We start from the raw sequence: 16894 nt of genomic DNA on the forward strand, positions 1-16894 counted from the left end.
CGATTCCCGGCTGGGTCGGGGATTTTCTCCGCTCAGGGACTGGGTGTTGTGCTGTCTTCATCATAATTTTATCCCCATCCGCCCAATGTGGCGTCGAATGTAATAAGACCTGAACCAAGGCGGCCGGGCCTGCCCCTCAAGGGGCCTCCGGATCAATGACGCCAAACGCTGACTTCCATTTCCATGATTGATGGACTTTGGCGTGGAACTACAGCATCAAATGACGTAATTTCACGTAAAGTCAGCTCAAGGTGATGCCCCGTCTGATAAGAGGCATTGTTGCTGACAGAAGTGACAGTTCTGTGCACAAAATTTCGTACCATGTGCATCCCTATATCACCTACAGATGTGTACTAATAACAACACTACAAAACCGTCGTTGTGTTTCTGCTGGTCTGTTTGAATATACTAATCTCTGAAACGACCAGAAGAATTTTCTTGAAGGTTTTACAGGCAACTTGAGCTTGGCTTCATCAAAATACGACAATTTAAAAAATCCTGTTTTGAACTTTTATCCAAAACTGTCCTGTCTGTCTGTTTGTCTGCTAGAAACCACTAATCTAAGAAACTACTTGACGAATTTTCATGGGGTTTTCGTAGGTAACTTGAGCTTATCCTCGGACAACATACAGATTTTACTGCATGAAAATGGAATACGAAAAAGACGTTATCGTAATGTAAAGTTTTATACGCTAAGCTTAGTAATTCGGATGTTTAATCATCACGGCGTAGTACATCAAAGAACCAATAGACGGCGCTGTTAGTTTTGTAGTACACCAAAGGACCAATAACTGGGCCTCTTAGCTTCTTTTCCTTACTCAGAGAGATATTTTCGGAAGTTTAGGTCAGTATCGTAATTTAGAGTCACAGTCTTATCTTTAAGAATACAAACTAAGATATATGGATTTACTGATTTCACATTGTGCGTTAAAAATCTAGCGACATTGGTTTGTTTGTTTCGCTAGGTTTTATTTAAATTTTTTTCCTAGCGTTAACTAAGTTATTAAGTTCACTTTGTGGCTGGTTCAAGTGGCTCTGACCACTATGGGACTTAACTGGTGAGGTAATCAGTCCCTCGCCTTGTGGTTTGCGTTCCTACCCATTGCGTTTTGTTTTCGTTTTGTTTATAAACAAAAATGACTAGCAATGGTCGTCTTTGTGAATGCTAAAAGGAGACTGATTACTATGTTGGCTCAAAAATCCAATGAAGATCCTTGTTGCGGTTCGATAGCGGGCTTTAACTCGCTCTTTGGTAACTTCTTCCAGAAAGAGCTCAAAAATCCAATGAACATCCTTGCTGCGTTTCTTTAGCGGGCTTTAACTCGATCCTTGGAAACTCCTTCCAGAAACGAGGCGTGACATAAATCTGATCAAGAGCTTCATGAATTATCTCGTTCCTAAGACTCCTTTATCCAAGGAGTCTTAAAGTTACTTCTTTCGAAAGTAACAACATAGAATTGGCTCACGTGACCCAGTTTTTATATTCCGAATCGCACTTATTCTTAACAATTTATCATTTTGCTGCAAATATGTACAATTCCCGGTGAGCCTATGTAACGCCATGACCACAATTAAAGCATAAGCGCAGTGGCAGCGTCCTTCGGGTGTGGTCTTAGTGCCAGTTGCTATTTTCACGGCTAGCAGTACATGGATTCCTTCCGTGTCGGGGTAGCAAACAAGCGCTTTGTTTATGTGCCAAGTCACACTACTTGAAACGTTGTATGCAAAAAGAGTATACAAAGAAGCTTTATAAGTACAAAATAAATTCCACGTGTACAGTCTCGGGCACAGCTATAAATAAATACCCAGGCAGTGCCAGGTTTCTCAGATAATTTTTAGCGTACATTTTGTACGGTGACACTTCCGAAGTTCAAATTACGTATACCCGTTCGCGAATAGTGACAGCCATCACCTGTATAACAGACATGTTGACAGCAAATCGCCGCCTGGTATCGGCGGATAAATACGATAATGCATTGCGTGTGTTCCTGAGAACTATATCCGAAGAAACACTGCCTCTTACTTCTTAGCAACAAAGGCACTGCAATATCAAAATGCAAATTCTCTTTGTACCGCAATTATTCTAACATGGACATGAAATGATGCAGGTGAAGAGACAATATGCGCAAGTACGCGTCACCTCTTAAGAGTCGTATCTAGACGTATTAGGGGTCTCGTATCACTCCAACTGCACACGTCCCACACCATTACAGAGCTTCCACCAGCTTGAACAGTCCCCTCCTGACATGCAGGGTCCGTGGATTCATGAGGTTTTCTCCATACCCGTTTACGTCCATCCGCTCCATACAGTTTGACACGAGACTCGTCCGACCTGGCACCATATTTCAAATGGTTCAAATGGCTCTGAGCACTATGGGACTTAATATCTGTGGTCATCAGTCCCCTAGAACTTAGAACTTCCTAAACCTAACTAACCTAAGGACATCACACACATCCATGCCCGAGGCAGGATTCGAACCTGCGACCGTAGCGGTCACGCGGTTCCAGACTGAAGCGCCTAGAACCACACCGCCACAACGGCCGGCTGGCACCATATTTCCAGGCAAAAACAATGTCCAGTTTGGGCGATGACGTGCCCAGGCGAGGCGTAAAGCTTTGTGTTCTGTAGTCATCAAGGGTATACGAGTGGGCCTTCAGCTCCGAAAGCCCATATCGATGATGTTTCGTTGACACTTGTCGATGGCCCAACATTGAAACCTGCAGCAATTTGCGGAAGGGTTGCACTTCTGTCACGTTGAACGGTTCTCTTCAGTCTTCTTTGGTTCCCCATCTTGCAGGATTCCTTTTCCAGCCGCAGCGAAGTTGGAGATTTGATGTTTTACTGTATTCCTGATATTCACCGCACACTCGTGAAATGGTCGTACGGGAAAATTCCCACTTCTTCGCTACCTCGGAGATGCTGTGTCCCATCGCCCGTGCGCCGATCGTAACACAACGTTCAAACTCTCTTTCATCTTGATAACCTGCTATTGTAGCGGCAGTAACCGATCTAACAACTGCGCCAGACACTTGTTGTTTTATATAGGATTTGCCGTATTCTGCCTGTTTACATATATCTGTATTTGAATACGCATGCCTATACCAGTTTCTTTGGCACTACAGCGTAAATCCTGCATACAGTCGAAACATAGATCTTACAGGATCAGAAATATTCTTCGCTGAGCGGAATGTTGCGTGAATATCGTAAATATTGAGGTCCATGTAGACACTGCCGTTACTCAACACTGCATTGCGTTTATCTGTAACAGTCCGCTTCAGTATTTATTGCGTTAGTATCACACGCACAGGTGGAAACATAATGGACCAAAAACATTCTTTCCAAGGGAACACTGATCGTCTGTGGCAAATTTAATGCAATACAAAAATGAAGACTAACTGGCGTTGGCGAGCGCCTGTCCCTCAGTAGTACCGACAGCCTCCGGCAGCTAAAATTGTACAGCTCGGAGTTAGCCTGTCATAAGGAAAGATAAAACATGTAGATCACAAACAAATCCACACAATAAATATTCATGAACGATGTGTTGCTCTTGACGGGATATCCACAACCGTTTCTTATCATCATTGAGAAAATCCGCTATAGCTGTAAAAATTGTGTATTTCTGAAATGGGAAACACAGGCTGGTTTTAATATGTGTGTCCCATCTTCAGATGCATAGTAAAATGTGGGTTCACAAATGGTGCATGTCATTTTGCACCCTTTGTGGACTCACATTTTCATCGGCACCTGAAAGTAGTTCACATGTCCTGAAACCGGGTTGTATTTTTCTTTTATAAAGTAAATCATTTTTACAGCTGTAGCGGATTTTATCATTGATCATGAACGCCTGATTTTAAAACCGAACTGACCACTCTGATGTTACAGGAATGAGATTATGAGATTGCTGTGGCTAGCCATTGCCCAGCAACAACGGCAAGTACTAACAAACCTTGCATCCTTGCAGCATAATACGGCCACAGTACTAATAACCCGTCGACAGTCTTACCATCAGCCTAGACTGCCCAGGCGTCTTTTAGCCTTTCATCCCTCTGCCCTACATCCAAACGTCTCTGTATACTGCACGCTACATGGGCCCATATTAATCCGCGATCGCAACGGGCCGTACGGGTAACATCAGTCGCGCATACTCTAATCTCGCGATAATACACTAACCTTTTCGCAAAGGTGACAGTACGCCTTCTTATGTCACCATGCAAGTATTGGCGTGAAGGGACTTCACTTATAAGAAGTGATCAATATCTATTGTCAATATGTATTCAGAGCTACAAATAGCGAAACTTATTTTGACATGACACTCCAGAGACAAAGGGGCACCTGTGAGGCAGTGGCTTCTGTGTCTCATAGCGAGAAGTTCTGAATGGCGTAGTCACACACCATTTATTGTCTTCCAGTACTGAATTACCGAGTAATACGTTGTCATGATCGCTCTACCCACCACTGAATCTGCAGTAGTTGATGAGTGCCCCTGTCATCAACAAGACGTTGCTGCCCGTGGCACCCAACTCTTGCCACAGCTGTCAATTTCTCGATACTCCTACCCCCTTTCCGCCCTGTCTCCGAATATAAGTAATCGTGGCACACCCACCGCACAATGATAGGAAGAAAACACGACCTTGCAGATGATGAGTGCAATGCGTCGGAAGCCATCAATGTTCCTACAAATAGGCTGATACTGCCAGGCTCTCCCATTCTGCGTCCGCAGCTCGTGGTCTCGCGGTCGCGTTCCCACTTACCGAGCACGGGGTCCCGGGTTCGATTCCCGGTGGGGTCAACTGCCTCGAGATGACTGTGTATCTGTGTTGTCCTCATCATTTTATCATCATTCATGAAAGTGGCGAGATTGGACTGAGCAAAGTTTGGGAATTTGTACGGCCGCTGATAACGGCGCAGTTAAGCGCACCACAAACAAAACGCCATTATCATCACCATCATCATCATCATCATCATCATCTCCCTCCCTGCATTCGGCGGCCAAGCGAACGTATGGTACAGCGTGTGACAATGTCCCAGACACATGTTATGCTGGACATCTACAATTCCTGAGACGAGAAGATCATTCGTATGGAACCCAGTAGCTACCTGTAATTCTGTTTGGGTTGGTAATGAACATGTACTGTGCGTTTTGTGTAAGTGGACCAGCTGATTCCTAGATTCCATAGCTGTATCTCTATTGTTTTTATTCTGTTACTTCTTTACCTCTGTCTATCGCTACTTATACTTAGTAAGTTTTCCACGATATTTTGTGTCAACAGTGATCTATTACTCTGACAAAGGCGAAATACCAAAACATGTAAGGAAGATAGAGAATAAATATTTTGTGATAAAGACGAGTTTTTTTGTATGTGCATAACTTTATGAGACTCCGGTCGTACCTAAACCTGCCCGCCTTCACTTTATTACAGTACATGATGACGAGCAATATTTCCATCTTAATTATGCATTTTCCGTTTATTCTGTAGTATCAAGCAAAGAGAGAAGGATCGCTGTATTTAATTTTCCTATGAAAGAGTCGAGGTCAAAGCACTTGAACATTTATTGAAATGGATGACGCCTCCAAAAATTCTGATTACTGGATTACCATTTCTATTCTATCTTCGCTGCATAGGTAAACTTCATGCCTATCGCGACGTGTAGGGGTGAGGAATCATGGACTACAGAAGGACCGTTGCATGACTCCATTACTTAAAGTATTATAAATAAATGACTGTGCTGATCTTGCTGAATAGACTATGGAGGTCTGCAGGTGACATAATTATACATTACAGGCGGAATTCAGCTACCAGCCTGCTAATACATCCTCACATGGCTGGCCACATAAAACATGCCACGATAATCAAATTAGTTTCAAACGTGAATGCTAGTGGACTACCTAGTACCATCGCTGAAATAAATTGAGAAATGAACTGAGCCTTGTCCACAAGCCACACTACATTCAGTGGCCTACGACGTACCATGTGTATCATTTAACAATGCAAGACTTGGTAAAAATTCATAACAAACCACGAATAGCAGCGGGAAACAATTTAGGTTGATTAAAACTATTCTCATTTATTGCTCAGTCTCAGCTACACATTTTTTACTTAGAGTACATGTTTCGATCACTCTGGATGTTCTTCAGAATAAAACAATAAAACAAAGTAAAACTAAACATATACCGTTTTAAACTTTGCAATAAATGGAAAAGACAAAAATGTACGTACTTGTAGAATTTATCCAAGCAGTAGCATCAGCAAGTCATCTATTCAGAATCCAATACGTATAAATATGCTGCGTTTTGAATGTCATCACATCCCCACCACCCCCTCCCTGCTTCCGTTCCCCCTCCCCAATCAACCTCAATCCATTTCCCCTTCCCCCTCCCCCTACCTTCGACATATTTCTATTTAAAACACTGACCTCAGTTGCACAACGCAGCACTCAGATATGTGACTGAATAGACAGACGGGTTGCTGACGCAAGTACTTAGGTAAATTATACATTGATGAGCCAAAACATTATGACCACCTGCTTAACAGCTTATTTGTCCGTCTCTGGAACGAAATGTACCACTGATTTCTGAGTTCAGTGATCCGACAGTTTCTTAGTAGGTTTGTGGAGGTATGTGGCGTTAGATGTCGTCGCACAGGTCATGTAACTAGCGTAAATAAAGGCCGTCGATTTGCGTACGCGGTGATGGTGTTTGACAGCGACCTAGATGGGATCCATAGGATTTACATCGCGCGAATTTGGTCGCCGAGACATCAATGTGAGATCACTACAATGGTCCTCAAACCACTGTCGCACAGTTCTGGATCCGGCACACGGACAATTATATCGCTGAAAGATGGCATCACCGTTGGGAAAGACTTCAAGCATGAAGGGATGCATGTGGTTCGCAGCTGTCAACGTGTCTTCGATTACTAGCACAGGTCCCATGAAATCGCAGGAGAATGTCTCCCTCACCATTATACTGCTCCCACCAGCCTGCGTCCGTGGCGCGCTGCACGTTTCGAGCCGCCATTCACCTCGATGGCCACCGTTTGTGGAGACGACCATCGACCTAATGTAACAAAAATGTGATTCACCCGTACAGATGACACGTTTCCATTAATCGACAGTCGAATCCCTAAGGTCCCTCACCCACTGAAATTGTAATTGACGATGTCGTTGGGTCTACATGTGAACACGTAGGAGTGGTGTCTGTCGCGGTGCTCCATATTCAACAATGTACGATGAGCGGTGTGCTCCTCAACACTTATGTGAGCATCAGCATTGTGCTCTTTCGGCCGAGATGCCACATATCACCATCTATTCTAATTTGCTGTGCAGACAAGACTCCGAGCCCCATGTTCGGCCAAGAGTCGTGGACGTCCAACCATTTATTCTCTACTGGTAGTTTCACTGTCCTTACACCACTTTCAGTTGATGTTCACGGCAGTAACACGTGAACACTCGACCAACTTCGCCGTTTTCGGAATACCTGTTCACAGTATCTGCGCAATAATAATATGCCCTTTTGTCAGAATCGCTTACCTCAACGAATTTCCTCGTTTGCATCCCATATCTTCGCCAGGGTGATCCCCCTTCCGTGTCTGCTCCGTTTACATACTTTCGTTACCGCCTCACGTGCCCGCAACGCTACAAGGCGGCAACCAGATTAGCCGTGGTCAGTGATCATAATATTTTTGCATATCACTGTACATTTATGTACAGCTCTTGTTTTTTCTATTTATTCTAAAACACTATATGGTATATATTTAGTTTTACTTTGATTTAGATATGAGGGTGATCAAAGCGATCGAAATATGTAATCTAATTTTAAAAAAATGTGTAACTTGGACTGAACAATAAATTAGAAGCATCTCTATTATATAAAAATTATCTGGATCTCTCAAGACGATTGAGTCGACTATCGTGAAATTACACTGAGTTTTACTTCAATTTAACAAAATGGTTCAAATGGCTCTAAGGTCATCAGTCCCCTAGACCTAGAACTACTTACACCTAAAGGACATCACACACATCCATGCCCGAGGCAGGATTCGAACCTGCGACCGTAGTAGCAGCGCGGCTCCGGACTGAAACGCCTAGAACTGCTCGGCCACAGCGGCCGGCAATTTAACAGAAAGTAACACTGTACAAACGTATCTGAAACTGCGGAGCATCACAAAGATCCGCCTAGCACCAAGTGGTTACGATCACAAAAACCCATCTGATACCTCAACAAATTAAAATCGCGCCAAAAAAGAAAAATCTAATTACATTGTTTGAACAAATTTAAGGCAAAAGACACTAGAAACCTGTTAACGACACATCTCTGATCTAACACACCAACACTCAGATTTCAAAGCGATGTTGAAACTTATTTAGTTACTTATTGTCATGATAAAACCCGCCCTCCTGTGCTTCTAAAGCATATCATATACTAAACCAGTACATTGAAAATTCTCCCATAAAAGTATAGACAATTTTGTTAAACCCTAATGATGTATTATTAAGGTACTAAGTTATATAATAAAATTTAACAATAAGTATAACAATGTCTTTCAGTCCTGGAACGGACATCGAGGAAGAGTGGCCGGTTTTCGCCCATGCACCAGGAGCGGCCTAAACTCTCAACGGCACAATGAATCACGTGACCTACTACCAAACTCTAGTCTTTAATTAGGTACGTTTGGCTTTTCTGGCCCGCGATCTCTCTGTCTATCCACTGGACCAAATATTCACCGTTATTTAAAACCAGAGCAAAGTGGTAGACATAAACCGGACGAGATAAACAGGCCATCTACTTACAGATATCAGTGATTTTATAAGATCAGACTGTGACGTGGTACACACGGTCGAGGATACTTACCAATTTCAAACAGATATTACTTAACAGTTGCATGAAATTAGCAAACTGAAGCTACCCCAGAATAATATACGCAATTGCCCTAAAATCTGAAACATTACTAAACGATTCTGACTAAACAACAAATAAATTTGAAACACTCTTTACAGAAATCTTAAGAATCATACAAACAATAAATGGTTTAGTCAGAAAAACTCCGATAGAAAAAGGATACCTTTTAAGAAAGAACAGCAGAAACAACTCACAATTTCTGAATAAGATATTAAAAACACAGTACAATGAAAGGCATCTTTCAGGTATTTCAAAATTTCAGTGACAAGTAATGGCGCATCAGAAGTGCGCGGAAATTACAAGACAGATCGAGCCTGAATGAAAGCTGAAAGGAACGGTGAAGAAGGAAAGACGGAAGCCTCAGTGTCACCAGGATCTTATAAAATACTCAGATTTGCCGAAGAACGGGAATCTACTGATAAACAGCGTCCCCGCTATCGGTTACAATTCAAACTGGCCACCGCCAAGGCGTCGTCCCCCAGTTAAGCGGCCAGCTACAACGGACGACGCGCACCGCTGATTATACCACTGAAACAATAACATAAAACCACACAGCAACTGCTCAGTATTCAGAGTAACACAATCCCTAAAATATTAGAAGAATTTCAAAGAGGAATACGGCCACAAAGCACCCACAAGCCACTTACATTCAGAATTAACCACTTTAAATATCTGCACTACTTTGTCATTAATAATATGCTCAGGCAGGCTTATTACTGCTAGAGCAGGAAGTGATAGTATACTCAAATATATATGAAGCTGGTGATAGTACTAAATCACACACTCTTTACTTAACTCGTAGCATAACCCCAGAGGCGATTAATTATATTGTATATATTCCATTAACGCACGCTCAATAATTACAATACGATAGGACGGAAGCACACAGTAAATTTTTCATCATTAAGCCCCTGCTCGTTTACCTCTGAGCACACTGCCTAAATAGCAGTAGAAAGCCAGAAAATCGAACCTGTGTGTATACTCACTTAGATGTACACTCTTTTCCCGCATGTCAAGTGCGTCCAAAACAGGCACCCTCATTCACACTGATAACCACTATTCAATAAGTTGTGCACCAGTGGTCAATACGTAAACAGATAACATGGACATCCAAACACTGGGAAAGCTGTTAAATGCAAACAGCACGAAATTCAATAAACATATATACAGCAGGCCTTTATGAACCTGAATAACTCCCACCGCTTGAATCTGTAGCGTATCCAGTTGTAGACTGATACATTACACAGCTACTTTCACATGTTCACATCGTTTAGCATCACAGACGAGACCATCGCCCTCTCACCAGACAGTACACACTCGCCGACCGCACGCACGTCTCCGTCCGCAGCCCCACTGCCCACTTAACAGAAAGAGACACAGCAAGCGCAAAGAGCGACCGCCGACAACCAGACTGCACCCAGGAGCGCCAACCAACCGGCCAAAACCAGCCGTCTTCCAACAGCCTCATGTGTTTAAACAGCCGAAAAACGACCAAAGAGGAAAGTCGCGGCCATGTGATACAGAGTCGATCGCAGAGATTTTATATGAATACAGTTATCACGGACACCTAACGCTGCCTCAGGATCAACTGGAGGATTCCTCTATCATCTAATGATACGCGTCCACCCAAACCTCGGCAGATGCGTTTCTACATGACCGCCATGTCACTTAAGGATTTCATGCAATATCTACCCGCATTAAACCGTCACGCTTCGGTATGCTCCGACGTAGGAGAAAGACAGGAAATAGAATCCACAAACACCACACAGTATTCTGGGACTTCCTTTTCAAGTGGAAACATTTGCCTGACATGCTGCAGTTGCGGCGAGACATTTAATACCAACCAGTACATCATGCAAGAGTACATTTTAAATTCGTGTGTAGGGAACACAATGAAATTGCTGATACTAACCACAAATAATGTTGATTGAATTGAGAAATTAAATCTGATATTATAAATCATTGTATCATATGTATTAGAGATTGCACTCGGTGTTCTATGAATTTTAGTACTACTGGTTTCTAAATGGTATGTAAGATAATATCATGTGCCACGCTATACTTTAAACACACTGATGTGGCAAAAGCCACTGGATACCTGCAAATATGCCGTAGGACCTTATTTCTCCCGGCATAGTGCGGCAACTCGATGTGGCAACAATTCGTTGAAAGTCCCCTGCAGAAATATAGAAGCACACTGCCTGTATAGCCGTCCGTAATGGTGCAAGATTTTATGCACCAAGTGACCTCTTGTTTATGTCGCTTAAATCATCAATGGGATTCGTGTCGGGTGATCTGGATGGCCAGATCGTTCGTTCAATTCGTTCAGAATGTTCTCTCGATCAATAGCGAACTACTGAGGCCCGGTGACATGGCGCATGGCGATCCATAAAAATTCCATAGTTGTTTGGGTACATGGAGTCCATGAATGGCTGCAAATGGTCTGCAAGTAATCGAACATAACTATTTATAGTCAATGACTGGTTCAGCTGGACTTTAGAGGCCCCAGTAAACACGGCTCACAGCATTATGGAACCAGCAGTAGCTTGCACAAGTGCCTGGTTGACAACCTGGGTGCATGGATTCGTGGGATCTGTACAACACTCGGGCCCTACCGTCAGCACTTGCCAACTGAAATGGGTGTCATCTGACCAGGCCATAGTTTTCCTGTAGTCTGAGGCCGGGCCGCGTGGAGTAGCCGGGTGGTTTGAGGCGCCATATCACGGATTGCGCGGCCCCTCCTGCCGGAGGTTCGAGTCCTCCTTCGGGCATGGGTGTATGTGTTGTTCTTAGCATTATTTAGTTTAAGTTAGTTTAAGAAGTGTGTAAGTATAGGGAGTGACGACCTCAGCAGTTTGGTCCCTTAGAAGTTCACACACATTTGAACATTTTGTCTAATGTCCAACAGAAACGGTCGCTCGCCCAGGAGAGATGGTGCAGGCCATGTCGTGCTATTAGCAGGTGCACTCGCGTCGGTCGTCTACTACCATACACCATTAACGCCAAATTTCGCCGGACTGCCACAATGGATACGTTCGTCGTACGTCCCACATTGATCTCTGCGGTTATTTCGAGCAATGTTGCTTGTCTGTTTAGCACTGAAAACGCTACGAAAACGCAGCTGCCCCTGGTCGTTAAGTGAAAGCCGCCGGCCACTGCGTAGTCCGTGGTGAGAGGTAATGCATGAAATTCGTTATACTTGGCACACTCTATACACTGTGAATCTCGAAATATTAAATTCCTTTACGATTTGCGAAATGTAATGTCGCATGTGTCTAGGTCCAATTACCATTTCGTGTTCGAAGTCTGCCCGTCGTGCGGTTAAAATCACGTCGAAAAACTTTTCACGTGAGACACATGAGTAGGGTCACCAAGTGCAGTTGTTTCAAAAGGAGGACAAACAGCTTCAAAAAGGAGGACAGAGGAAGGAAAAAAAGAGGACACATCAAATGGGACAACTGCAGATGAGGATACCACCCGTCAGCTTTGGACAAGTCACGTGACTGCCGGGAATTACCGGTAAAACTGGTAGTTAATTGTTACTGGTGGTCAGGAGGTGATTCCCAGAGCAATATATTTTTTTTCAATTTTAAATTAAAAACATTGATTGTGGTGACAGTGTGGCGTCAATTGTTTTGTTATGTCAAAAACGCGATATTGTTTACAAAGCGAAAAACCTAAGACCATTAACCTCCCTTCATTCGACGCACCGCTACCAACATCTACAATTCAAGCAGCAGCTGACGACATGTAAACTGCACTTCAACCTTCCGAATACAAATAAATTGAATGACTATGAAACAATGAAATAAAACCATGACAGATAATCTGTCGAGTCATTTCTTACCTTTATTGGCCACTCAGACGTACGTTCCAGCTCAACATATCTTACCGCGCGACGACTACGGTCGCAGGTTCGAATCCTGCCTCGGGCATGGATGTGTGTGATGTCCTTCGGTTAGTTAGGTTTAAGTAGTTCTAAGTTCTAGGGGACTGATGATCTCAGAAGTTAAGTCCCATAGTGCTCAGAGCTATTTGAACCATTTTCCACATATCTTACATTCCGCTTCAAATTCATTTCTCCCTTTCTTGAAGGCCGGATATTTGCAGGAAACGACATCAGAAAATGTACACTTTCGTTTAGGCATAGCCAAATATTTTACGTAAATCACTCACTTAAAAATTACACTCACAAATCACACGTGCACTAGAGGAAGCCAAGCCAATACAAAGCGAAGATACGAAACGAAAATTTTAAATAATCGATATTTGCATTCGCTTATAGGTCGATCAACGATAACATAACGATCCTGGTGCCACCTACTAACACTGCCTTCGTGCCTGTTTATCACGAAGGCTGTACCAATAGTTAAGAGCAATAGAACGGGACGAATTGTGAATTTAACTGTATTACGATCAACTTTGCGAAAAAGTCGGACACTGTAAAAATCCGCCCGGACCCCGGACAAAGAGCTAAAAAGGAGGTGTAGCGGTTCTGGCGCTGCAGTCCGGAACCGCGGGACTGCTACGGTCGCAGGTTCGAATCCTGCCTCGGGCATGGGTGTGTGTGATGTCCTTAGGTTAGTTAGGTTTAAGTAGTTCTAAGTTCTAGGGGACTTATGACCTAAGATGTTGAGTCCCATAGTGCTCAGAGCCATTTGAACCATTTTTTTGAGGAGGACATGTCCGGATTAATCCGGACGTCTGGTCACCCTACACATGAGTACAAATGACAGCTCCGCCAAAGCCCTTTTACACCCGGTGTAAGCGATGCTACCGCCGCCTGTATATGTGCATATCGCTATTCCATGACTCTTGTTACCTCAGTGTCAGGAAGCCAGTGCACCCTTGCATAGCTGTGTGCAGCGCTGCGGCGGCAGGTAGTTGTCAAGTAGCTGCGGATCGTTTGCAGGCTTCTTTGTTTTCCTGAGGGAGAGGGAGCTGAGCCGCGAGGCGGCCTGCGGTCTGGCCGCCCCCGCTACCTGCTGCGCCGCCACCGCAAGTCCCGCGGGCTTCCTGCGGCTGCCTGCTGGCTGCCCCGGGGCGGAGGGCGGAGGGCGGAGGGCGGAGGGCAGGGGCCACAACAGCTGTCTGTCGCTCCCAGTCCTGCGTTCCGCGACCTCAACGTTTCGTGCTCTCTCCTTTGCATCTGGGTCTTGTTCCTTCAGCAAATGCTACGTAGGTGCCGTTTGGCTACATCCACATCTGAACTCTCCTAGCCACAATGTAGGGATTAGTGGAGAGTTCTTCGTGTATCATGTCAATTACCCCTTCCTGTACCAGTCGCGAAAATTGCACGGGAAGAGCGACTGCCGATGAATTTCCGATTTATTTTTCTTTACATTTGTTACTCGTATATTGCTGAGCGCCACGGATGCCTCTTCGTTCCAACTTATTCACCTCAGAGTGCCGCTTTCACTCTACGTTCTCAGTTATTCGTTAGATACACTACTGGCCATTAAAATTGCTACGGCCGTTCTGGGCGCTACAGTCTGGAACCGAGCGACCGCTACGGTCGCAGGTTCGAATCCTGCCTCGGGCATGGATGTGTGTGATGTCCTTAGGTTAGTTAGGTTTAATTAGTTCTACGTTCTAGGCGACTTATGACCTCAGAAGTTAAGTCGCATAGTGATCAGAGCCATTTTTTTAAAATTGCTACACCACGAAGATGACGTGCTATAGACGCGAAATTTAACCGACGGGATGAAGGTTTCTGTGATATGCAAATGATTAGCTTTTCAGAGCATCCACAAAAGGTTGGCGCCGGTGGCGACACCTACAACGTGCTGACATGAGGAAAGTTTCCAACCGATTTCTCATACACAAACAGCAGTTGACCGGCGTTGCCTGGTGAAACGTTGTTGTGATGTCTCGTGTAAGGAGGAGATACGCGTACCATGACGTTTCCGACTTTGTTAAAGGTAGGATTGTAGCCTATCGCATTTTGCAGTTTATCGTATCGCGACATTGCTGCTCGCGTTGGGCGAAATCCAATGACTGTTAGCAGAGTATGGAATTGGTGGGTTCAGGAGGGTAATACGAAACGCCGTGCTGGATCCCAACGGCCTCGTATCACTAGCAGTCGAGAGGACAGGCATCTTATCGGCATTGCTGTAACGGATCGAGCAGCCACGTCTCGATGCCTGAGTCAACAGATGGGGACGTTTGCAAAACAACAGCCATCTGCACGAACAGTTCCACGACGTCTGCAGCAGCATGGACTCTCAGCTCGGAGACCATGACTGCGGTTACCCTTGACGCTGCATCACAGACAGGAGCGCATCCGATGGTGTACTCAAGGACGAACCTGGGTGCACGAATGGCAAAACGTCATTTTTTCGGATGAATCCAGGTTCTGTTTACAGCATTATGATGGTCGCATCCGTACTTGGTGACATCGCGGTGAACGCACATTGGAAGCGTGTATTCGTCATCGCCATACTGGCGTATCACCCGGTTTGATGGTATGGGGTGCCATTGGTTACACGTCTTGGTCACCTCTTGTTCCTATTGACGGCAATTTTAACAGTGGATGTTACATTTCAGATGTGTTACGACCCGTGGCTCTACCCTTCATTCGATCCCTGCGAAACCGTACATTTCAGCAGGATAATGCACGACTGCATGTTGCAGGTCCTGTACGGGCCTTTCTCTATACAGAAAATGTTCGAATGCTGCCCTGACCAGCATATTCTCCAGATCTCTCACCAATTGAAAACGTCTGGTCAATGGTGGCCGAGCAACTGGCTCGTCACAATACGCCAGTCACTACTCTAGATGAAGTGTGGTATCGTGTTGAAGCTGCATGGACAGCTGTACCTGTACACGCCATCCAAGCTCTGTTTGACTCAATGCCCAGGCGTATCAAGGCTGTTATTACGGCCAGAGGTGGTTGTTCTGGGTACTGAATTCTCAGGATCTATGCACCCAAATTGCGTGAAAATGTAATCACATGTCAGCTCTAGTACAATATATTTGTCCGATGAACACCCGTTTATCATCTGCATTTCTTCTTGGTGTAGCAATTTTAATGGCCAGCAGTGTATGTTACAATCTCTGCCTTCCCCAACAGTTTTTATCCTCTTCAGCTGCCCCTAGTGCCAGGGAAGTTACCCTCCACTTTCTTAACACATCTATCATCCTATCCATTCTTGTAGTAAATATTTTCCGTATTCTCTCATTCTGCGGAGAATCACTTGTCCAGCTAATCTGCAACATGCTTATACAGCACATCTCAAACGCCTCGATTCTTTACTTTTACTGTTTTCTCTCAGTCCGTGATTCACTTTCATGCAGTGTCTGTACTTCCTCAAATTCAGTCCGATGCTTGATACGAGCAGGCTTCTTTTGACCAGGAATGCCCTCTTTGCCTATGCTTCGTCCGTAACTTGTTTTTGCTACCAAGGTAGCGGAATTCCCTCGCTTCATCTACAAAGTGATTACCAAATTTGACGGCTAATTTATCTTTAATCTCATTTCTGCTACTGCAAATTACTACTCCAAATTTAGTGTGCACACAATAATAGATCTTATATTACAGAAAATGTTCAGTTACTCAGAACTAACACCTAACACGTGAAACATTGGAATACTGATAGTAAAAATACATGCATGAAAAACGTACACACAACGTAAGAGAAAGAAAGTATGTAGACTAGAAATAAAGAACAAACAAACAAAGGTATTATGACTGATGTAAAGGAAAAGGAAAGGGAATTAAGAGTGCACTTCATAATCAAATTCTAGTCTGTGTGATATTTTATTCTAGCGTATTGTACTACTCTACTGTACTAATGAGCTTTCTGCCTTCTGTGTTGTATCCATGCTATACTTTCTCTGAAAGCTCATATTGTTCTCATAATATGTTTTATCGCAGTTTACCTGCCAAAAGCATCATGGCAGTTTTCCTGTATTTCATTATCACACCAGCATACTCTCATACTAAAATTACTATTCAACCTGCATATACTCACTTATATTTCCACATTACAATC

The 16894-nt window shown here is 44.0% G+C and overlaps 1 protein-coding gene across 1 annotated transcript in view; it reads left to right on the forward strand.

The window, feature by feature from the left end:
- LOC126217302 (atherin-like) overlaps positions 1-16894 on the forward strand; it is a 135672-nt gene that overhangs the window by 52779 nt on the left and 65999 nt on the right. The window contains exon 3 of the mRNA XM_049942110.1: positions 13813-13989. Within this exon, the coding sequence (XP_049798067.1) occupies positions 13813-13989 (177 nt within the window). The remainder of the gene's footprint in view (positions 1-13812; positions 13990-16894) is intronic.

Source organism: Schistocerca nitens, chromosome 1, assembly GCF_023898315.1.
Source record: "Schistocerca nitens isolate TAMUIC-IGC-003100 chromosome 1, iqSchNite1.1, whole genome shotgun sequence".
Taxonomy (NCBI): domain Eukaryota; kingdom Metazoa; phylum Arthropoda; class Insecta; order Orthoptera; family Acrididae; genus Schistocerca; species Schistocerca nitens.